The sequence below is a fragment of the Ranitomeya variabilis genome, chromosome 3, assembly GCF_051348905.1.
Source record: "Ranitomeya variabilis isolate aRanVar5 chromosome 3, aRanVar5.hap1, whole genome shotgun sequence".
NCBI classification, from domain to species: Eukaryota; Metazoa; Chordata; class Amphibia; order Anura; family Dendrobatidae; genus Ranitomeya; species Ranitomeya variabilis.
Window position 1 is genome coordinate 101,217,701 of NC_135234.1, and position 24,975 is coordinate 101,242,675.

The 24,975-nt window shown below is 45.3% G+C and overlaps 1 protein-coding gene across 2 annotated transcripts in view; it reads left to right on the forward strand.

The window, feature by feature from the left end:
- LOC143815329 (3 beta-hydroxysteroid dehydrogenase type 7-like) overlaps positions 1–24,975 on the forward strand; it is a 116,440-nt gene that overhangs the window by 62,397 nt on the left and 29,068 nt on the right. For both annotated transcript variants that reach the window (XM_077294431.1, XM_077294432.1), the window contains one exon: positions 11,148–11,247. In XM_077294431.1, coding sequence (XP_077150546.1) covers positions 11,148–11,247 — 100 coding nt within the window. The remainder of the gene's footprint in view (positions 1–11,147; positions 11,248–24,975) is intronic.

A 24,975-nucleotide genomic window follows, 5' to 3' on the forward strand; every position in this document is an offset into this window, starting at 1 on the left:
GTAAGAAGGATGTGTCTTGTTTGGCCATTATAGAATGAACTAGATGGAGGCCCGATGCTATTGCATCGAGAGGGCGGTAATGTCACGATGGGGCAGGCTTTGCAGCATTGAGAATCTCTCTCCCCCACCTATCCACTCTCTCTTTCACAGTGCAAGAGACTGGGTACGGCGTATATAGTGTGTGTGTGCTTGTGTGGTGCGTACGGCGTATACAGTGTATGTTTGTGTGTGTGTGTGGCATATGGCGTATACAGTGTGTGTGTGTGTGTGTGTGTGTGTGTGGTGCGACGGTGTTCCACTGGTGGTACCGCGCAAGAGGCTGGTACGACCAGCAGTTTCCATATTGAGACACCCATCACTTGGGTGTCCCAATATGGAGGTCGGTAAACTTCCACCGCTTGGAATTCTGGGATCCGGACACATCTGGACAGAACAGGATATGAAGACATTACAAGGTAAGTATATATTAAGATGTTTTGAATCTATATTGTAGTAACAGACTGGAAGTGCAATGAGCTTACAATCAGGCCAATGTCTGAAACAGCATAATTGCACATAAACAGTACGGTAAGTGCAAAGCTAATATTACAACAGTTATATGCAAAGGTTGAGAATTGATCTAAAGTATAATCAGAGATGTAACAATGATCTGATCCTCTCCATAATTATTATGTGTGATTTGAAAGCCACAGTCACATAATATGGATGATGGTAGGGAGCAGGGCATGACACACACAGAATAGGGCACCTTACTCTCATGTCTGGCTGCGTGAGGCTAAGTTACCATCATGTCAGGAGTGGGCACAGACGGAAGAGGGCCCTTGTGCAAGAACCATACATGGACCCTTACCAGCCTGTTGTGAACTCTATTTTTAGGCTCCCTCTAGTGGTCACAAGCGGTACTGTGTAGTGTTGTCTTTCTGCAGGTTGGCTGCATCAGCTGGTTCGTTATCCTTGGTTGGTTTCCTATTTAACTCACCTGGATACTCAGTTCCTTGCCTGCTATCAATGTATTCAGTGCTCTTCAGATTCCTTGTGATTACCTTGCTCCCAGCCTCTCCAAGACAAGCTAAGTTTTTGTCCGTTCATTTTTTGATTATCAGCATTCATCATGTTTCTTGTCCAGCTTGCTAAGATGTGATCTCCTCGCTTGCTGGTTGCTCTAGGGGACTGAGTTTCTCCCCCCACACCGTTAGTTGGTGCGGGGGTTCTTGAAATCTCAGTGTGGATATTTTGTAAGGGTTTTTACTGACCGCACAGACCCCTTTACTATTTTCTGCTATCTAGTATTAGTGGGCCTCATTTGCTGAATCTGTTTTCACCCCTGTGTATGTGCTTTCCTCTAATTAAAAATGAACGGACAAAAACTTAGCTTGTCTTGGAGAGGCTGGGAGCAAGGTAATCACAAGGAATCTGAAGAGCACTGAATACATTGATAGCAGGCAAGGAACTGAGTATCCAGGTGAGTTAAATAGGAAACCAACCAAGGATAACGAACCAGCTGATGCAGCCAACCTGCAGAAAGACAACACTACACAGTACCGCTTGTGACCACTAGAGGGAGCCTAAAAATAGAGTTCACAACACCAGCCATTAACTTATCTAAATTCACAGTTCCACCAGCATTTGAAGTGGTAGTAGGTTCTCCTACCTTCTTACCTCATGGCCCCTCTGCGGCTGCACTGGTTGCACCAATGGTATGTCTGTCCCTAGTCGAGAGACAGATTTAGGTACGAAAATGTTAATAAATTAAAATTTCACGATTTTGTGTTTCTCCACATTTAATTTGCAAATTGATATTTGAAACTGGCATCATACTATTAAATTTGTAGTGTTCTGTGAAATGAATTTACACAGTATGTAGTATTATCAGTGTGAATGCCTAATTGCCAGTGTCACACCACAGGAGTCCAGTTGTCACAGTGGTATTGCCTTCCTCAAGTGGAGGGTGATGCCATGCCTGGAAGCGAGAAGGATCCCCTTAGCAGGTAAAACTTACATACAACCCTTTCTGACTCCAAGCCAGAAGGGGGAGCTCTAGACCCGGTTTCAGGGTAGCTTCACTATATATGTTCTGGCTGGAGGAGTTAGTAGAGATTGTAGGAGACAGTGAGGGGAGAAGGAGCACAGGAGGAGAGAGAAACTGGAGTGGAGCTGCGAGTGGACTCCCTCCAGGTTCAAGTGCAAGAAACTGGAGGCCGAAAGTCTGAGGTTGTGGGGGGGAACTGTAGAAAACGGCAGGCAGGAGATTCCAAGTCTCCTGGCCACAATTACACCCAAAGGCACAGCAGCAGATTAGAGCCCGGAGTCACCACGAGAAGGGACACCAGTAAAAACGCTCGAGTTGCCGGCCATGTGGGTAGTGTCCATCCAAAAGGACAGAATGAGAGAGGACCTTGTGTGAAGCCTCAGGCAGCAAGGGACTGAGAATACAGTGCAGAAAGGAAGGCTTCCAACCCTACCTGGCTTGGGGGATTCCAAATTGCTTCCAGGCTGCCCGGATTCCATAGACTGCCTGTAATCTGTGTACCTAAACGTCATCAGTAAAAGGTAAAGAGACTGCAACCCTGTGTCCTCCAATTCTTTCCTACACTTCACCATCTATCATCCTTACCAACTGCACCGGGAGCCCTGGGGACTAAGCTCTACCTGTGGGGAGCTATACCACCTCTGCTGCAATACCATCATCCCCAGTGGACCCCTTTAAGCAGCATGGCCATCCCTGGCCAAGTACCACAGGTGGCATCACGAACACTACTACATTAGACTTAATTCTCATTTCCATTAAACCCATTTTATCGGACGCCAAGGGCCACAGACCGGGTCACTGCAACTGTGACACAACCCTTTAAGAACCAGCCCAGTTCCGAGTACTAGCAGGCACTCCACAACCAATTCATATGGCCATAACTTAGGGCTGCCATGGCAAGCCACTCAGAAGAGGGCTCATGAGCCACATATGGTCCACAAGCCATTGGTTAGAAACTAATGATATGGAACTGCAGCGCCCCAGAGTCCTGGTCGTTGCAGTACTGTGGCTCCGCCACTAAGGGGAGCTATGGTACGTCTGATGGCACTGAAGGAGTTCATCTGATCAGGTATCACAGACACCAATACATTTCACCGCCGGGCCTCCAGGGGGAGCTAAGGGTTCTATTTACTAGGCCACTCTCCACACACTGGTAAAACTGGGGGTCAGGCAGGAAGTTAGAGAGAAAGCTGACTGGGTTGGAGCCAGGCAACACCTTGTGGCAGAGGGTGTTGCAGGGGAAGATTCGGTAGGGTCTCTGTCGGGGGTGGGATCCTGACAGAGGCTTGGCAAACTGAGAGAACGTAACGGGACCGTGCCTGCTCAGTATAGCGGCGGTGCCCAAGGAAGGACTAGAAGCGAGATAGATTGTGCTGAGTGAGAAATGAGATCAAAGCAACAAGGAGAATACCAGTAGGGGTCGTGCTGAAAGACCGAGGCAACATCCTACTGAGGCGCAAACAACCGGTGGCCGGAACGCCGAAGGAAGTATTTCTATATACAGCTTCAGGCAATACTTCGAACCTACGGCAGGACAGTCAGTCTTAGGCGGGCTGTCTCACTTAAATCACCTATGCAGTCTTGGGGGGCAACTTGTGGAGAGGGGCGACTCTAGGGTCCCGGAAGAGCTCCGAGCCTACCCGTCAAACGGGTGCCGTCCTAACCGTAACATCAGGGAGGGACGGAGGATTAGCAGAACATCATCTAATCGAGTTGTGAGGGAACTTAAGAAACAGACACAACAGTTGTGGGGACTTTCCGTAAGCACAGCAGGGAAGGACCGCAACACATAGCGCAAGAAGGAAGGCACAGATTTCCACCTGTTAAGAGAACTCTGGAGGTGCCATCGGACCGGCCGGACTTGAACGTGAACCGTATTCTGGACTGAGGACCCAGAGATCTTCAGTAAAGAGGTAAAGAGACTGCAACCTGGTGTCTTCGTTATTTACTGCACCGCACCACCACCATTATCCATCATATCTACCACCACTGACTGTGCGCCCCTCGGCAGGGTCACGGATCGGGCCTAGCCACCGTGACAACCCCAGAGCAGAGACTCAGAGGCCCGGTACCGGGTACCCCTCGGCCCTGCGGCAGTGGGGGCGCTACAGAACATTCTCTCTATCACTACTGTTAAATGTTACATCATGCCATGTTTAAGTATTTCATCTCTAATACTTAGAAGAATTATCTGTGATCAGGTCAAGTTGGGAAAGGGCACTAAGCTATTGTTTTGTGGCTATTGTTCTTGAAAATGCACACTTAAAAAACAGTAATATTATGATCAAGGCAAAAGGTTCGGGGTAGATGTGATGACAGTCTTTTATTTTAGTTGATCAGATATCTATTTTTAGCAAGCGAGGAGGAATAGACTGTTATCTATATGTTGAATTTTTAATTCATGGGTTTCTTTCTGACTGGTCAAGAAAACACAGACTTTTGTTTGCATAACCCTGTAATATTGACTTATAATTTGACAATTTGTTGTAACATATTGTGCTATTATCCTGGATGACTAGAGATGCAAGATAATTGAACAATGATGTTTGCTGATATGTTGATTACACATTGTCCAGGCCAAGTAGCTTGTTTACTTGCAAAGCAGAGGAGTAAAAACTTGCAAATTGATGGTCAAACAATGCAAGTCAACCTCATCACATCTTCCTCTTGACAGAAGGCTGCTGGCTTAAAGGACAGTTGTTAACTATGAAAAGATGGTATGAGCCTCTATAAGAATATTCCTCCATACATCCAAGTCATATAGATGTCCAAACATCCAAAGAATCAGAGACTCTTTACAAGACAGCAGCCAAGACATCGTGGTTCCATCACGAGGGCCAGAGATTTTACGTTGTACAGGATGCCAGCTGGAAGAATACAGATATGCTCCATTGACCACCTCTGAATTATGGATAGATTTGGGGTAGTCTGGATATAGACTCATCAGTCACCTGAGCTCCATGGATACATTTGTGAAAGCCAGGAATGGGACCCACCGGTCAGTTGGCTCCATGGAGATGTTCGGAGAAGCCAGGCTGTGACCCTCCGGTCATCTGGCCTTGTACTTTAATGGACTGTCATTTTCCTAGGCTTGTTGTTACCTCCTCTCTGTGTGCATACCACAGGCGGGTTAGTCGGCCCTGGAAACTCTGAAGAAACATCTGCTCTTATCCCAGCGAATCAACAGAAGGGTGAGAATTTGCACCATCTTAGGTATTTTGCTGGGGCTGTTGTTCATGTTATTTGCTGTTTTTGTGGTTCAATAAAGTATTTCCACACTGCTTTACCCTCACCCTAAGTAGTATTATGCCCACAGTAAAGGTAGGGCGAGCATTCGGTGCAATGATCCTTGGTCCATACGGTTCTAGATAGCAGACCAGGGGAACCACTGACCCCCTTGTCTCCATATTATTATGGCAGCAGTGGGATACTACTTAGCCAGGTGAAACCAGGGGAGATGCAAGGCACTGTTGTTTTAAGTCACCGTCCAGGGCTTTACAACCAGGGAGATATGCAAAAAAAACAGCAGACCATTGATGAAGCATGCACAGCAGGTTTCGGATGCCACTATGTCCAACCCTACCATCTCTGCCTTGGGAAGAGGACCAGAGTGGGTGTTTAACCTCAACAAGAATTGGCAAGTACAGGAGCTGTGCCAGCTTCGACAGACTGAATGAGATTTAGGAAGGACAGCATATGTGGACACAATGGATAAAAGTCGTTTTTCATCAATTACATGTGGAGTTTATTCGCAAGGTAGACATGGAATATGCTCTGATGAAACTGCATGATGTAAAGTTTTGGTCTCATGAAGGTGAGACCTCTTACATTTGTGCCTGTGCTTAAAGACATGCTGTTGACTCTCCCCAAAAAGTGGAGAAGGATGATTGGAATCATATCACTTCTGGCTAATTAAGAAGGGGGAGCACTGCAATGTGACAACACAACATTTTATCTTAATTAACCAGATGTCTATTTTCAGCAAGCCAAGAGAAATAGACTTATCTATATGTTGACTTTTGAATTTATGTGTTTCTTTCTCGTTGGTCACAAGAACAAAGACTTTTGCTTGTATAAGCCTGTAATATTGATTTGTAAGATGACAATTTGTTGTAATATTGTGCTGTTACCCTGTTTCTCTAGTCATCCAGGATAATTGAACAATGCTGTTTGCTGATATGTTTATTACACATTTTCCAGGCCAGCCGGCTTGTTGATTTGCAAAGCAGAGGAATAAAGACTATGCAAATTGATTAGATGGTCAAACAATGCGAGTCAACCTCATCACATCTTCCTTTTGACCTCTGGCTACTGGCTTGAAAGATAGTTATTAACTATAAAAAGAAGTTTTTTTTTTGTGCCCCCACAGTAGTCCCCACACTGTTTTATGTGCCAGGCAGTAGCCCAACATTATGTGTTGGCCCCACAGTAGCCCCCACACTGTAGAATGGCTCCACAGTAGCATTCACACTGTTTGATAGCCTTCACAGTAGCCTACACACTTTATAATGGCAGACTTAGTAGCCCAAACAGTGTATGATGACTTCCACACTATATGATGGCCCCTCTACTAGCCCCCCCACTGTAAGATAGCCTTCAGGATAAACCCCTATTGTATGATGGCTCCTCTAGTAGCCCCCACATTGTATGATAGCCTCAACAATAAACATGAGACTATGATGGCTCTCTTAGTAGCCCTTCCACAGTATAACGGTTATCACAGTAGCCTACATATTGTATGATGGCTCACATAGTAGCCCCCAAACTGTAAAATGGCCTCCACAGTAGCACCATGCTGTATAATGACCCCTTAGTAGTCCCTACACAGTATGATCGCCACCACACTGTATGATGGGCCACACAGTAGTCTCCACACTGTATGATGGCCTCAACAAACTCCACACTGTATGTCCCCCTAGTAGCCCCCACACTGTATGATGGTTTCAACTATTAAGCTACACTGTACTGTATGATAGCCCCATTAGTAGCGCTTACACAGTATGTTAGTCTCCACAGTAGCCCACACAGTTTCATGGCTCACACAGTTGCTCCCACACTGTATCATTGACTCCACAGTTGCCCCCACACTGTATAATGACACCCTTAGTAGTCCCTGCACAGTATGATGGCCCCCACAACAGCCTTCACACTGCATGATGGCCTGTACAGTAACCTCCACACTGTATTGTGGTCCTCTTAGTAGCCCCCTATATTTTATGATGGCCCCCTTAGGTACCTCCACTATGAATGATGGCCCCTTTAGTAGCCCTCACTCTGTATGATGCTCCTTTAATAGCTCCAACACTGTATCATGGCCTCCTTAGTAGCCCCCACTCTGTATGAGGACACCTTTAGTAGACTCTACTCTGTATGAGGGCCCCCTTACTAGCCTCCAATTCTGTATGAGGGTACCTATAGTAGCCCCCACACTGTATGATAGCACTTACACAATATAAAAATAAACCTATTCCCATCTAACCTCAGCAAGTCCACTGCCAGACAGTGGCAAGGTAGGGGCTGATGGACACGGTGATATCATATCGACAGGATGCCACAAAATGTCAGAGACCCTAAGCGATAAAATCAGCATCATGACGTTGCACCTGGGATGTCTCCCTGTTCTAATGCAAAGTTTAACTGCACAGGTGTGCTGCGCATGTTGATACACTTAAGATCAGCTGTCATTTCAGGTGGGGCCCCTCTCATCACCCCCCCGGTAGCTATGTTACTGATAAAAGACTATGATTCTGGGGACTGGGGCTACACTACTGGCTTAGGCGGTCATTTTTTAATAACACTGATAATACAGAGGAAAGATTGAACAAATGATTGAAAAACAATCACTGGACCCAAACGCAAAATTTCCCAAAAACATTGACTGGCATTCTGACTCAGAGTTCCTAAACATTTATTTAATGGCAGAAGCCTGTGCTACAAGCACTCTATCCTCCAAAAAACGAATCCTGTTTCTTTTGCATACCACCTTGTATAGAAACCACTGGGGCACTAAGCAGAGGGGGACATGACTTAGGGAGGGGTGGACCTTTAACTTATGCAGCTATGTTTGTATAGCGGTGTAGACTTTAAGCAAGTCTGGTGTCTTACTATGAGGAGGGTGGGTTTATATAGAGGATGTAACTATCTATAGCTCTCCCTCTTTCAGCTACTAGTGTCCGCTTTTCCAGTCCCTGATCACGAGATCAACGATATTCATTGAATCACATAGATTAAAAAAAGTGTGATCCACTATTAAAATAATTTCTCTTCTGATATGATATAATGTCAGAGGAAAAAGAAATTATGTCCCAAAGTCCCCCTCGGTACCTCAGCCATCCACTGGCCCTCCTGCATCATGCCCTTCCCCACTGCCTTTTCTTCATGATGAAAAATGGCTGGCGCATGCACAGTGCTTCCACCGAGATCTGCAGGAATTTTTATTATTGGTTCTCTTTTGATTACTGTGATAGACCCTGTCACAGTGTGATTTATCTGGACTTTGCAAAGGCATTTGATATTGTATCACATAAGTCTTATACTTAAGCTACAGAAGCAAGGACTGGGGGAAACTGTATCCAGATGAGTAAAGAATTGGCTAAATGACAGGAAACAAAGAGTAATCATAAATGGTACGTTCTCTGAATGGGATATAGTCTGCAGTGGGGACCGCAGGGATCTGTGTTAGGACCGATTCTTTTAACCTCATTTAGATTAATGACCTTGTGGATGGGATTGAGAGTAAAGTGTCAGTCTTTTCTGACGACACCAAACTATGTAGGATATTAAAATCTGACCTTAATATTACAATATTGCAAAATGGATAAGATGTCTGAATGGGCAAACACTTGGCCAATGAGATTTAATGTAGATAAATGTAAAGTAATGCACCTAGGACGGAGTAATCCGATAGCTGCATATACTGTACATTAAATGGCAGTATACTCGGGACTACACAACATGAAAAGGACTTGGGTATTCTGGTTACAAGTAAGCTGATCAGCAGAACTCAATGGCAAGCAGCAGCCGCAAAAGCAAACAAGATTTTAGGATGTATAAAAAGTGAGATAAAATCCCATGATCCCAAAATATTGTTATCCCTTTATAAAGCACTGGTGAGGCCACATCTAGAATACATGATCCAGTTTTGGGCTCCATATTTTAAAAAGGATATTCAGACGTTAGAGTCAGTTCAACTAGATTATTACAAGGGATGGAAGGCCTCTCATATGTTGAAAAGTTGGGTTTGTTTAGCTTAGAAAAAGACGCCTCGAGATGACATATATGTATAAAGATATGTGTGGTCAGTACAAAGGACTGGCATATGACTTATTCTTTCCAAAGACCATACTAAGGACCAGGGGGCACTCATTGGGTGGGTGCCCCCTGGGTGAAAGAAAGGCAATTCAGTCAGCTAAATAGGAAAGGATTCTTTACAGTTAGAGCAGTCAGACTGTGCAATGCCCGACCACAAGAGGTAGTAATGGCAGACACTATAACAGCTTTTATAAAAGGGCTGGATGATTTCCTTGATACACATAACATTGTGGGTTATAGCTAAATTAGTGACAACAAAATGTACAATTGTTGGAGAAAGGTTGAACTTGATGGACCTGGGTCTTTTTAACTATGTAACAGTGATCAAAACCCCAATAATTAGTAAGTCATCCCCTCATGTGTCATCCCCTTAGTTAGATCAATTTCTTTTTATTTTATCATTTTTATTTCTTTCATACTTTGCCATTATGGTTAGGGTTGTGGTTAGGGTTAGTGTTGAGCTTAGGGTTAGGGTTGGGCTTAGGGTTAGAGTTGAGCTTAGGGTTAGGCTTAGTTTTTTTAAGTTAAAAAAATTTATGATTAAATTATGAGATATTCAATATGACATAATATCCCCTAATATTATCAAATTCTGTGTAGTACCCTTGAATTCAAAATGCTCACTGTTCCCTGGGTAAAATACTTTTGGGGTGTTCTAGCTTCCAAAATGGGGTCACTTGTGGGAGTTTCTGCAGTTTGGGCACTGTAGGGGCCCTGCAAATGTGACGTGGTGCCTGCAATCTATTTCAGTTCGTGTTCCAAAATTCAAATATTACTCCTTTGGCTCAGAGCCCTTAAGATTGCTGTGCTCAAAATAAAGGGGTAACAAACTGTGGGGTCCACTGTTTGGTGTTACCTCTAGGAATAGTGAAAAAATTGGGGCTTAAGTATTTAAATTATTATTTTTTTTCATTCCATTTTGCATTAATTCCTGTGTAACACACGAAGGGTTGAAACATTTTCTGACAACAGTTTTGAAGTATTTGAGAGTTGCAGTTTTTAAAATGGTATCACTTTTGGGGAGTTTCCAATATATAGGCCCATTGAAATCTGAATAGGACTCTAACGAAACAGGTTTTGTACATTTCTTGAAAAAGTGAAAATTGTCTCTTCAGAGAGGAAAAGGAATAGAACTCTAGTGCCACCTATAGGAAGTAACAATCCTAAAAGTTAATGTTAAAAAATAAGAAATTGCTGCTAAACTTTTAAATGTTCTAAGGCTGCCATCACACTAGCAGTATTCGGTCAGTATTTTACATCAGTATTTGTAAGCCAAAACCAGGAGTGGAACAATTAGAGGAAAAGTATAACAGAAACATATGCACAACTTCTGCATTTATCACCCACTCCAGGTTTTGGCTTATAAATACTGATGTAAAATGATGATTAAATACTGCTAGTGTGATGGCAGCTTAACACTCTAAAAAAAAATAAAATGACGTTTGAAAAATGATGCAGATGTAAAGTAGACATATGGGAAATGTTATTTATTAATTATTTTGGACAGCATGACTAAATGGTTTAAGGATATAAAGATTGAAAATTGTGATTTTTTTTATTTTCATAATTGTGATTTTTTTTCATAATTGCGATATTTTCACAAATAAATGCAAGTCATATCGAACAAATTTTATCACTATCATGAAGTACAATATGTCACAAAAAACAATCTCAGAATCACTTGGATACATTGAAGTGTTTGTCATAATTTTTGCTCTTTTGGCTTTTTTTCAGAAAATATGAATGATAGCATCAATAGCTAAAATGTTTTATTTTCATAACCCATGCATCCATGTTTTATTTTAAGAGTAACAGAAGACACCTTTTACCCTGGTGAACCCTTACTTTCATATGGAAAAACCAAGGCTCGAGCTGAAAAACTAATCCTGCTGGCTAATGGACAACAAGTAATGCAATGCAAATATTATATATATATCTTTTGCTGTTATTTTTAGCTTTTTCAATAGATTCACAAAGGACCTTGGATCCTGCATATTGATGATAAATAGAGATGAGCAGGTCACACAAAATTCGAATTTCCCTGTCTCTTGCAAATTAAATGTTTCATATTGTGCTCTGGAGTTTCTTGAGAACTCAGAGTATAGTAAATGAAGTTGTGAAAAAAATACTTATGCTGACCTTACTGCTCACTAAAGTTGAGCGAAACGGGTCGTTCATTTTCATAAGTCGCCGACTTTTGGCAAAGTCAGCGTCTCATGAAACCCGACCCGATCCCTGTGCGGGGTCGGCCATGCGGTACGCGATCTTGGCGCCAAAGTCGCGTTTCGTATGACGCGTTTAGCGCCATTTTTTCAGCCAATGAATGAGCGTGGGCAGAGTGATGACATAGGTCTTAGGGGAGTGAACGCCTTTCGTCATGTTATCGCTTGTGCGCAGTAGGGATTTGGAATGTGCAATACAAAATTTTCTGTGCTGGGACGGAGGGGGAGAGAGAGAGAGAGAGAGAGAGAGAGAATAAAAAAATAAATAAAATTTTCCTTCATTGGGTTTCGTGTTTCGGCCGAAACCTGACTTTTCACGGTGGTCGGCCGATTTCACTCGACTCGACTTTTAAGACAGTCGGGTTTCACAAAACCCGACTCGACCCTAAAAAACTAAAGGTCGCTCAACCCTACTGCTCACCTCTCCAGCCCCTCTGCTCCACATTGTCACTCGTCCGGTTCTCACCTCATCTTCTTATTCCCACCATGAGTATTGAATCACCTGTCACACTAGGTAGGGATTTCCAGCTCTGACTAAACCCAAGACGATTCTGCACAAGTGTGCATAAACAGCTTACATAGAAAAAACTCAGAAAAAATACATACCATGAGATACGGCCTTCCCAAAACCCTGTCTGATGACAAATGCACACTTAGCAGGATGCAGCAGGCCTCCACTGATAAAGGCTAGGGGCGGCACAGGTGCAAACTACTTGATAAAAACAGCCACCCCCACCCCAACCAAACATTGCAGGGGTTGGCTGCCTAGTAGAAAAAATGCACATTGATATAACTCACATAGGACGCCAGTCACACTGATAAGTGTGGTGCACAGTGTCTGGTATGCAACCTATTAATGACGTTTTTGTATTAACAGGCGGGCTGCCCAGCACTATAATATGCAGCACACAGAGACAGGCGCCCCAGAAAAACCTAACCAACATAAAGAGGCCTGGCCACATCCTGCAAAAAAGGATATTATATAGTGCAAAAGAAATGTATGCATATGATAAATACATACACTATATGAGGTATTGGTTTAACATTTTGGCCAAAATAAAGTAAGCCCTTAACCCAACGTCAAGGGTCCTCATATTATTGTGGGTCCTACCACTAATATCAAAAAACAACTTACATAGAAAAAACTCAGAAATACATACCATGAGATACGGCCTTCCCAAAACCCTGTCTGATGACAAATGTGTTATGACCCCAATGGCAGAGGGTCTCAGGAATAATTGCTAAGTCTGCAAACACAGAAAACCAGCTCATAGGGCAGTGGTAACTGGGCTGACCATACATCTAATCCTAGCACCACAAATACCAGCAGCCGGGGAACGTGCCTACGTTGATTCTAGACGTCTCGCGCCAGCCGGAGGGAAAAGAAAGACCTTTCTTGCCTCCAGAGAATAGACCCCAAAAGTTGGATACAAGCCCCCAACAAATAATAACGGTGAGGTAAGAGGAAAAGACAAACATAAGAATGAGCTAGGTATTTAGCAAAGAGAGGCCCACTAGCTAATAGCAGAATATAGAAAGATAACTTATATGGTCAGCAAAAACCCTATCAAAAACATCAACACTGGAAATTCAAGAACCCCCGAACCGTCTAACGGCCCGGGGGGAGAACACCAGCCCCCTAGAGCTTCCAGCAAGGTCAGGAATCAAATTTAGTACAAGCTGGACAAAAATGAGAGCAAGCAAATAACCCAAAAAACAAAGAAGCAGGACTTAGCTTAATTTTGCATGAACCAGGACCAGCAGATAGGAGCAAACAGAATGTGTCTGATTACAACGATGCCAGGACTAAGGATCCAGGAGGTTTATATAGCAACACCCCTGAACTAACGACCCAGCTGGGTGCAAACTGAGGGAAGAAAATCCCAGAGTCATATCACTAGAAACCACAAGAGGGAGCCAAAAAGTCTAATTCACAACAGTACCCCCCCCTTAAGGAGGGGTCACCGAACCCTCACCAAGACCACCAGGGCGATCAGGATGAGCAGCGTGAAAGGCACGAACTAAATCGGCCGCATGCACATCAGAGGCAACCACCCAGGAATTATCCTCCTGACCATAGCCCTTCCACTTGACCAAATACTGAAGCCTCCGTCTGGAGAGACGAGAATCCAAGATCTTCTCAACCACGTACTCCAACTCGCCCTCAACCAACACCGGAGCAGGCGGCTCAGCAGAAGGAACCACAGGCACAATGTAGCGTCGCAATAAAGACCTATGGAACACGTTGTGAATGGCAAACGAAACCGGAAGATCCAAGCGAAAGGACACTGGATTAAGGATTTCCAATATCTTGTAAGGACCGATGAAGCGAGGCTTAAATTTAGGAGAGGAGACCTTCATAGGAACAAATCGAGAAGACAGCCACACCAAATCCCCAACACGAAGTCGGGGACCCACACCGCGGCGGCGGTTGGCAAAACGCTGAGCCTTCTCCTGTGACAATTTTAAGTTGTCCACCACATGATTCCAGATCTGCTGCAACCTATCCACCACAGAATCTACCCCAGGACAGTCAGAAGGCTCCACATGTCCCGAGGAAAAACGAGGATGGAAACCAGAGTTGCAGAAAAATGGCGAAACCAAAGAAAGTAGCGGAACTAGCCCGATTATTAAGGGCAAACTCAGCCAACGGCAAGAAGGTCACCCAATCATCCTGATCTGCTGAAACAAAACACCTCAAATAAGCCTCCAGAGTCTGATTAGTTTGCTCCGTTTGTCCATTAGTCTGAGGATGAAAGGCAGACGAGAACAACAAATCAATGCCCATCCTAGCACAAAAGGATCACCAGAACCTGGAAACAAACTGGGATCCTCTGTCAGACACAATATTCTCAGGAATGCCGTGTAAACGAACCACATTCTGAAGGAACACAGGAACCAGATCGGAAGAGGAAGGCAGCTTAGGCAAAGGCACCAAATGGACCATTTTCGAGAAGCGATCACATACCACCCAGATGACAGACATACCCTGAGACACCGGGAGATCAGAAATGAAATCCATGGAAATGTGTGTCCAAGGCCTCTTCGGGACAGGCAAGGGCAAGAGCAACCCGCTGGCACGAGAACAGCAAGGCTTAGCTCGAGCACAAGTCCCACAGGACTGCACAAATGACCGCACATCCCGTGACAAGGAAGGCCACCAAAAGGACCTAGCCACCAGATCTCTGGTGCCAAAAATTCCCGGATGACCTGCCAACACCGAGGAATGAACCTCGGAAATGACTCTGCTGGTCCACTTATCAGGAACAAACAGTCTGTCAGGTGGACAAGAGTCAGGTCTACCAGCCTGAAATCTCTGCAACACGCGTCGCAAATCAGGAGAAATGGCTGACAAAATAACTCCCTCTTTAAGAATACCAACAGGTTCTGCGACTCCAGGAGAGTCAGGCACAAAGCTCCTTGAAAGAGCATCAGCCTTCACATTCTTTGAACCTGGTAAATACGAGACCACAAAGTCAAAACGGGAGAAAAACAATGACCAGCGGGCCTGTCTAGGATTCAGGCGTTTAGCAGACTCGAGATACATCAAATTTTTGTGATCAGTCAAGACCACCACACGATGCTTAGCACCCTCGAGCCAATGACGCCACTCCTCAAATGCCCACTTCATGGCCAGTAACTCCCGATTGCCAACATCATAATTCCGCTCAGCAGGCGAAAACTTCCTAGAGAAGAAAGCACATGGTCTCATTACCGAGCAACCAGGGCCTCTCTGTGACAAAACGGCCCCTGCCCCAATCTCAGAAGCATCCACTTCGACCTGAAAGGGAAGTGAGACATCAGGCTGGCACAAAACAGGCGCCGAAGTAAACCGGCGCTTCAACTCTTGGAACGCCTCCACGGCTGCAGGAGCCCAGTTAGCAACATCAGAACCTTTCTTGGTCATATCCGTCAAAGGTTTAACAACGCTAGAAAAATTAGCGATAAAACGACGGTAGAAGTTAGCAAAACCCAAGAACTTCTGAAGACTCTTAACTGACGTGGGTTGAGTCCACTCATGAATAGCTCGGACCTTGACTGGGTCCATCTCCACAGCAGAAGGGGAAAAAATAAACCCCAAAAAGGGAACCTTTTGTACTCCAAAGAGACACTTTGAGCCTTTAACAAACAAAGCATTCTCACGCAAAACCTGAAACACCATCCTGACCTGCTCCACATGTGAGTCCCAATCTTCAGAGAAAACCAGAATATCATCCAGATAAACAATCATAAATTTATCCAGATACTTCCGGAAAATATCATGCATAAAGGACTGAAACACTGAGGGAGCATTAGAGAGCCCAAAAGGCATCACCAAGTACTCAAAATGACCTTCGGGCGTATTAAATGCAGTCTTCCATTCATCTCCTTGCTTAATGCGCACAAGGTTGTACGCACCACGAAGATCTATCTTGGTGAACCACTTGGCACCTTTAATCTGGGCAAACAAGTCCGACAACAGAGGCAAAGGATACTGAAATTTAACAGTGATTTTATTCAGAAGCCGATAGTCAATACAAGGTCTCAAAGATCCGTCCTTCTTGGCCACAAAAAAGAATCCCGCACCAAGAGGGGAAGAGGAAGGATGGATATGCCCCTTCTCCAGAGACTCCTTGATATACGAACGCATTGCGGCATGCTCAGGTACAGACAGATTAAATAATCTTCCCTTGGGAAATTTACTACCTGGAATCAAATCTATGGCGCAGTCACAGTCCCTATGAGGAGGCAGAGCACTGGATCTGGACTCGCTGAATACATCCTGATAATCAGACAAATACTCAGGAACTTCCGAAGGAGTAGAGGAAGCAATAGACACCGGCGGGGAATCAGCATGAATTCCCTGACAGCCCCAACTTGACACAGACATTGCCTTCCAATCCAAGACTGGATTGTGGGTCTGTAACCATGGCAGACCCAAAACGACCAAATCATGCATTTTATGCAGAACAAGAAAACGAATCACCTCCCGATGTTCAGGAGTCATGCACATGGTCACCTGCGTCCAAAACTGCGGTTTATTTTCCGCCAATGGTGTAGCATCAATACCTCTAAGAGGAATAGGATTTACCAACGGTTCAAGAACAAAACCACAGCGCTTGGCAAATGACAGATCCATAAGACTCAGGGCAGCACCTGAATCCACAAACGCCATAACAGGGTAAGAAGACAAAGAGCAAATCAAAGTCACAGACAAAATAAATTTAGGTTGCAAATTACCAATGGCGACAGGACTAACAACCCTTGTTAGACGTCTAGAGCATGCTGATATAACATGTGTAGAATCACCACAGTAAAAACACAACCCATTCTGACGTCTATGATTTTTCCGCTCATTTCTAGTCTGAATTCTATCACATTGCATTAAATCAGGTGTTTGTTCAGACAACACCTCCAGAGGATTAGCGGTTTTGCGCTTCCGCAAACGCCGGTCTATTTGAATAGCCAGCGCCATAGAATCATGCAGATTTGTAGGAATGGGGAAACCCACCATCACATTCTTAATGGCCTCAAAGGCCATTTCTGAAATTTGCGGCCAGAGCACACTCATTCCACTGAGTAAGCACGGACCATTTCCGAAATTTTTGGCAATACACTTCAGCTTCATCCTGGCCTGAGAAATAGCCAGCAAGGCTTTTTCTGCCTGAATTTCAAGATTGGGTTCCTCGTAAAGCAATCCGAGCGCCAGAAAAAACGCATCAATATTTGCCAATGCCGGATCTCCTGGCGCTAGGGAGAAAGCCCAATCCTGAGGGTCGCCCCGTAAAAAAGAAATAACAATTTTAACTTGCTGAGCTGAATCTCCAGATGAACGGGGTCTCAGAGAAAGAAACAATTTACAATTATTCATGAAATTCCTAAACCTAAATCGGTCTCCAGAAAATAATTCCGGAATAGGTATTTTAGGTTCAGACATAGGACTACTGGTAACAAAATCTTGTATGCCCTGCACACGAGCTGCCAGCTGGTTTACACTTGTAATCAAGGTCTGGACATTCATGTCTGCAGCAAGCACAAGCCACTCAAAGGTAAAGGGGAGGAAGAGAGGAAAGAAAAAAAAACAAAACTCAGAATTCCTTTCTTATTATCCCACTTCTGCAATGCATTAAACATTCAATGTTGGCCTGGCATACTGTTATGACCCCAATGGCAGAGGGTCTCAGGAATAATTGCTAAGTCTGCAAACACAGAAAACCAGCTCATAGGGCAGTGGTAACTGGGCTGACCATATATCTAATCCTAGCACCACAAATACCAGCAGCCGGGGAACGTGCCTACGTTGATTCTAGACGTCTCGCGCCAGCCGGAGAACTAACTAACCCTAGAAGGGAAAAGAAAGACCTTTCTTGCCTCCAGAGAATAGACCCCAAAAGTTGGATACAAGCCCCCAACAAATAATAACGGTGAGGTAAGAGGAAAAGACAAACATAAGAATGAGCTAGGTATTTAGCAAAGAGAGGCCCACTAGCTAATAGCAGAATATAGAAAGATAACTTATATGGTCAGCAAAAACCCTATCAAAAATATCCACACTGGAAATTCAAGAACCCCCGAACCATCTAACGGCCCGGGGGGAGAACACCAGCCCCCTAGAGCTTCCAGCAAGGTCAGGAATCACATTTAGTACAAGCTGGACAAAAATGAGAGCAAGCAAATAACCCAAAAAACAAAGAAGCAGGACTTAGCTTAATTTTGCACGAACCAGGACCAGCAGATAGGAGCAAACAGAATGTGTCTGATTACAACGATGCCAGGCGATGGACTAAGGATCCAGGAGGTTTATATAGCAACACCCCAGAACTAACGACCCAGCTGGGTGCAAACTGAGGGAAGAAAATCCCAGAGTCATATCACTAGAAACCACAAGAGGGAGCCAAAAAGTCTAATTCACAACACAAATGCACACTTAGCAGGATGCAGCAGGCCTCCACTGATAAAGGCTAGGGGTGGCACAGGTGCAAACTACTTGATAAAAACAGCCAACCAACGGCGTCCTTAATAGGTTGCATACCAGACACTGTGCACCACACTTATCAGAGAGTCTGGCGTCCTATGTGAGTTATATCAATGTGCATTTTTTCTACTAGGCAGCCAACCCCTGCAATGTTTGGTTGGGGTGGGGGTGGCTGTTTTTATCAAGTAGTTCAACATGAGGTAAATATGATAAAACATAGAAAGCTTGGACACATCACAAAATGATGCCTCCCTCCCTGCTACTGTCCCCATCTCAGAGTCACTTCACAGGTGAGGATGGAGAGCCTTAAGTTCCAATGGTGGCACCTACGCAACTGGCGCATGATGACTCTGGTTTTATCCCGTATAAGCTGGAGGTCCAGTTCTCGGCGATGGTGATGAGTCCTCGTTGTACCAAAGTCCTGGATCCACGGTTCGTCATATGGGGTGCAGCACAGTCTGTAACACCACCAGAGCGTAACTTAGCTCGGCAGTAGTATGCAGATGAGAAATGACACAGTTCTGTGTTATGGACCTGGTGGTTAGGTGCACCTGGAATGACCTGATGGTTTAACTAGAAGACAGGACGAGCTCTGGGAAGTGGGAACTCTGCTGACCGCAAATCCTAATCCTATAACACACACACTAGAAATAGCTGTGGAGCGTACCTAACTCTCCCTAGACGCCTCTTCACAGCCTAAGAGCTAACTACCCCTAAAGATAGGAAAAAAAGCCTTACCTTGCCTCAGAGAAAATTCCCCAAAGGTAAAGGCAGCCCCCCACATATATTAACTGTGAGTTAAGAGGAAAGTCACAAACACAGGGATGAAACAGGTTTAAGCAAAGGAGGCCAGACTTACTAGATAGACTGAGGATAGGAAAGGGATCTATGTGGTCAGCACAAAAAACTACAAAAAGCCACGCAGAGTGTGCAAAAAGACCCCCGCACCGACTCACGGTGCGGAGGTGCCACTCTGCAACCCAGAGCTTCCAGCTAGCAAGGCAATATCATGTTAGCAAGCTGGACGAGAACTTAGCAAGTACTAAGAAATATATTCAGTACACAATGAACAACAAATGAACTAGCAGGGACTTAGCTTCTGCTGGAGTAGACAGGTCATCAGAAAGATCCGAGAGAGATCTGAACCAGTGCTAATACATTGACAGCTGGCATGAATTAACGATCTGAGTGGAGTTAAATAGAGAAACCAACCCAGCCGAAAACGAGGGCAGCTGAGGAAGCAACCTCAGAACCAGCAGTTCCACTCACAGCCACCAGAGGGAGTCCACGGACAGAACTCGCCGAAGTATCATTCATGACCACAGGAGGGAGTTCAAGAACGGAATTCACAACAGTTCTGGTTGAGTTACCCGATCTAGCTTAGGAGTCACGCGCACAGTAACCGCCTGCCCGGAGCGTCAGTAACTTGCGGTCACGGGGGACAACGGGCACCCGGCAGAAGTTTATCCACAGTCAGTGTAACTGGATACAGGGAATCTACAGTGGCCTGCGCTAACACGATGCTCAGAGGACGGAGCACCAACTTTCCCCTGCTGCGCGCTCTGTCTTCCCGCCAAGTCTGCCCTCTCTTTCCCGCATGCAGCGCCTTTTATCATCATCACGCCCCCTGCTGTCAAGTGCAAAGGTCGGTCCATGTTGGAAAGCTTTCCCCCTGGCAACAATGGTGAGAGACCCGACATTTCTGGAACTAGTGCGAGAGAGGTACCCCCGGTCCGGTCTATCTTCTTACACCCCCGTGACTGTGTGAATACTGTCCTTTAAGATGCTGTGTGTACTCTCCTGCTCTCTCTTCTGCTGTGGCCTTTTCCTTCTGCTCAAGATCAACAGGGCCACCTGCCTCCCCACAAAGAGAGGATGTGACCTGCATCACCACCACCAGCAGTGTCACCAATCATCTCCACACCATCCAATGGAAGTGTTCAGCTTTCCATCCCCCAAATCCTCAAGAGCAATAGAAGATACCACCCTAGCCGTGCATGAGCAATGGTCCTGGATAACAGCATTTCCAAATTACTGGCCTTTGAAATGCTTCAATTCCAGCTATTGAGACAGACAGTCGGTGGCTGTTTCACAGAATGTTGCTCCCAGCTGCCGCTACTTTTCCAGGCAAGCTATCTCTGTACAAGCTTGTTGAGGACCAAATCAAGTGTGCACTGCACAAGGTCATTAGTGACAAGGTCCACATAACCATCAATAGGTGGACAAGTAAGCACGTTACATCTCTCTAAATGCCCACTATGTAAATGTTGTGGTGGCCGTGGCAGAGGGCGAAGGCATTCTAGTTCATGTCCCATCACCACCTAGTATTGCTGGACCTTTTTTACCTGCGTAGCCTCCTCCTCCTACTCTTCTTCCTCTACTGCTTACTTAGTCACATGAAGACTTGTACCACCAACAAGCACAATGAGGTGGAAACGACAGAAGGCTGCACTTAAACTACTCTGTTTGGGGGGCAAATCCCACAAAATGCAAGAGCTGTGGACTTGGTCAAACAACGGACAGATGAGTGGTTGTTGGTGCCGGTGAACCTCAAGCCCAGCCTGGTGGTGTGCGATAATGGGTGAAATCTCCTCGCACCTCTGGGCCTAGTTGGTTTGACGCACATCCCTTACCTGGTGCATATGCTATACTTGGTAGTCAGAGCTTCCTGCAAAACTACCCTCACATATCGGTGCTGCTGCTTAATTTGCGGGCAGTGTGTGTACACTTTTAGAGTTCTCACCCTCACGTACCAACAAGGTGGAACTCTACCTTGCATATGCTGGAGAGACTGTGATTTAACCAGTAGGCAATGGTGAAGTTTCAAAAGCAGCATGCACTGAGAAACAACACCATTTCACCACCAATGACTGGGCCTCCATGAGGGACATGTATGTCGTATTTTGCTGCTCTGAAAATTCCACCAATATGGCCATCGCTGATGACGCCATCATCAGCGTTACTACACCAATTAAATTCCTGCTGGAAAAACAATTCAAACTATAATGAATGAGTTGGTAGCACAGGAGGAAGAGGAGCAGCAGGAAGGGCAGAACCAATTCGCACCGTTATTAGGCCTGTCATTCACACATGGCTCGAAGGTTGGGCTACTGTCCCAACATCGGCCAGGTACTCAACATACAGCCAGTTTGGGAGAATAATGATAATGAGGAGGTGAGAGAGGAGGAACAAATGTGTTAACAGAAAGGTGGCATTCAGTTCAGCTCACGGGCATCACTGGAGCGTGGTTGGAGGATTACAGAGTACCCAGACAATATACTCCCACCGAGGACAGCTTGTTGTTGTCTCTGGCAGCCTGGCACACATGAGCCAATACATGCTGCAGTGTCTGCGTAATGACCGCCGAGTTGACCGCATTGTTACCAGTGCAGATTACTGGGTGGCATAATTACTTCCTTCACTGAAGTGGGATCGCAAAAAGCTTGAATACAAGCAAACACTGGTAGAAAAACTACTAATTAATTTCCTATCTGGCAGAAGGGGCTCAGTGGAACAACAAGGCAGAGGCGAAGGAGGAAGTCGCCAACGCAGCTGGGGCACTGTCAGTATCATGGAGGAAGTCAGGGTTAACATAGCCGAAATGTGGAAAAACTTTATGAGCACACCACAACTTCTGGCTCCACCATCTGATGCGGTTGGTATTAGCAGGAGGCAGCATTACAGCAACATGATGGAAGAGTACATACATGTCCACACGTCTCCACATACTAACAGATGGGTCTGCCCCATTTAACTTTTGAGTCTCCAAATTGGACACATGGCCTAAGCTTGCCCTTTTTGCCTTTTAAATGCTAGCCTGCCCTGCTGCAATTGTATTCTCAGAATGTGTGTTTAGCATTGCAGTTGGTGTCATCACAGACAGGCGCATCCGCCTGTCCACATCCAATGTGGGAAAGCTAACATTCCTTGAAATGAACCAGGCGTGGATCCCACAGGACTTGTCCATACCTATGGATGACTAGACAATGATGAACGAGCGTGCTCGGATAAGGCTGAGGGCCATTGCCTGGTTATTGTTCCACCGGGTCTCCTCTTAATCATGGCCCCAGTTCAAGCAAGCAAAAACTAGTAACAAAGTGCAATTCCATTGTCCCTAGCTGAAGAATTCATGCGTTGTTGCCTGCTTTGAACAATAATTTTTTCAAAGGAAACACTTTGGGCCCCCTGTACCATAAGGCAACAGCATTGGAGAGGTACTAATGTAAGGGTACTGTGCCCCATGCTCTGTGGTGGAATTTTTTTAGCTGCTTCTAAGGGGGTACTCTGCTCCATGTTCTGGGGGTGAAATTTTGAACTCAACTGGAAGTACTTAGCCTCAGTCTTTTTGAGGGCACTGATAAAAGTTTTATGTTATTTATTTACTTCCTATTTTACCATGATTGCTATGGTAGCAGAACCCCTTTAAGTAATTTCCCTATTATCATTTGTTTGCAGGGCAATTGTCCTGCTCTTACTTCCATTTAGCTTCCTTTTGCAGCCCCCTAGCCCTGACTAAGACCATCTTACAGCCATTATAAAGCATTGAAATTCGTGTCCCCCTTGACTTCTATTAGGTTCGGGTCCGGAGTCAAGTTTGAGGTCAAGTTCAGACCCAAACTGAACTTTTTACTGTATGTTTGTCGAACCAGGCGAACCCGAACGTCCACGAGTTCGCTCATCTCTAGTCATGGATAGAGTTGAGCGACTTTCATTTTTTTAAGATCGAGTCGGGTTTTGTGAAACCCGATTTTGTCCAGAGTCGAGTGCAGTCGGCCGATTATCGCTAAAAGTCGGGGATCGACCGAAACACGAAACCCAATGCAAGTCAATGGGGAAGCATAGTCGGCAGTGAGTGGAGGCCAGGAAAACACCTACAGTGCCCATTTTAATGCCAAAAACATCCATTCTTGTTTCTGAAGCTTGTCAATCTTAATTAACTTTATAATAATAGTTGGGCATAGGGAATTGGGGGTCATTTGGCAAAAGTTGTGGGGGGAGTAGGGCTGGCTCAAGTTTTTCGTGGGCCCAGGAAATGCGGACTACGTCACGGCGGTGTTGCAGGGAAAGGTAAGTATTTCAACGTTGCAAGTGCTGTGATCCTGAGCAAGCAGGGGGGGGGGCCCACTCGTTCGCATTGGCACTGGCACAGGGCCGCTCAAAGTACAGCGGTGTGTTTGCATGGCGGGGGCGCCTCCCACCAGCAGCGACACTTTTGCGTACTCTGAGGGGCCCTGTGCCAGTGACGTCGCCAACGAGTATGCCCCCCCACCTGATGAAGGAACCTGCACTTTCATCTGCACCTTCCTCTCTGTCCCTGTGTAAGGTGGTATAACATGCGGGAAGGGGAACCTTACTTTCAGCAGGGTCAGATTCTGGCTGTGTAGAGTATAAGGGGAATGTAGTGGTCTAGGTCAATGTACCAGCAGACTCATCTAGCAGTGGCTGGGCAATGGGCAGGATGAGGAGGAAACAGATATAGGGCCAAAGAATAAAGTAGGCTAAATGCAGTTCAAAATTGGTAACAGGACTAAACAGGCGGCATTGCTTTGTTCAGTGGAGTAGCAAACCCAAGAGCAGCAGACACTGTTTCAAGGGCCTAACCACACTAGTAGGCCAAATGCAGTTTAATATCTGATAGTATAGGGCGAAAGCCAGAATGTGGAAGCTCAGCTTTGTTCAGTTGAGGACAACACCAGGCAGGGGCAGACAGACACCTTTAGTAGGCCGGAACAGCCAATTTTTTTAAAAAACAGCAGTTAGTAAGAGGCAGAAGGTAGAAGCTCAGCTTTATTCAGTTGAGGACAACACCAGGCAGGGGCAGACCCCTTTAGTGGGCCGGAACAGCCAATTGCATTTTTAAAAATGGTAATTTGGAACTGAAGGTTGAAGCTCAGCTTTATTCAGTTGAGGACAACACCAGGCAGGGGCAGACAGACACCTTTAGTAGGCCGGAACAGCCAATTGCATTTTTAAAAATGGTAATTTGGAACTGAAGGTTGAAGCTCAGCTTTATTCAGTTGAGGACAACACCAGGCAGGGGCAGACAGACACCTTTAGTAGGCCGGAACAGCCAATTGCATTTTTAAAAATGGTAATTTGGAACTGAAGGTTGAAGCTCAGCTTTATTCAGTTGAGGACAACACCAGGCAGGGGCAGACAGACACCTTTAGTAGGCCGGAACAGCCAATTGCATATTTAAAAATGGTAATTTGGAACTGAAGGTTGAAGCTCAGCTTTATTCAGTTGAGGACAACACCAGGCAGGGGCAGACAGACACCTTTAGTAGGCCGGAACAGCCAATTGCATTTTTAAAAATGGTAATTTGGAACTGAAGGTTGAAGCTCAGCTTTATTCAGTTGAGGACAACACCAGGCAGGGGCAGACAGACACCTTTAGTAGGCCGGAACAGCCAATTGCATTTTTAAAAATGGTAATTTGGAACTGAAGGTTGAAGCTCA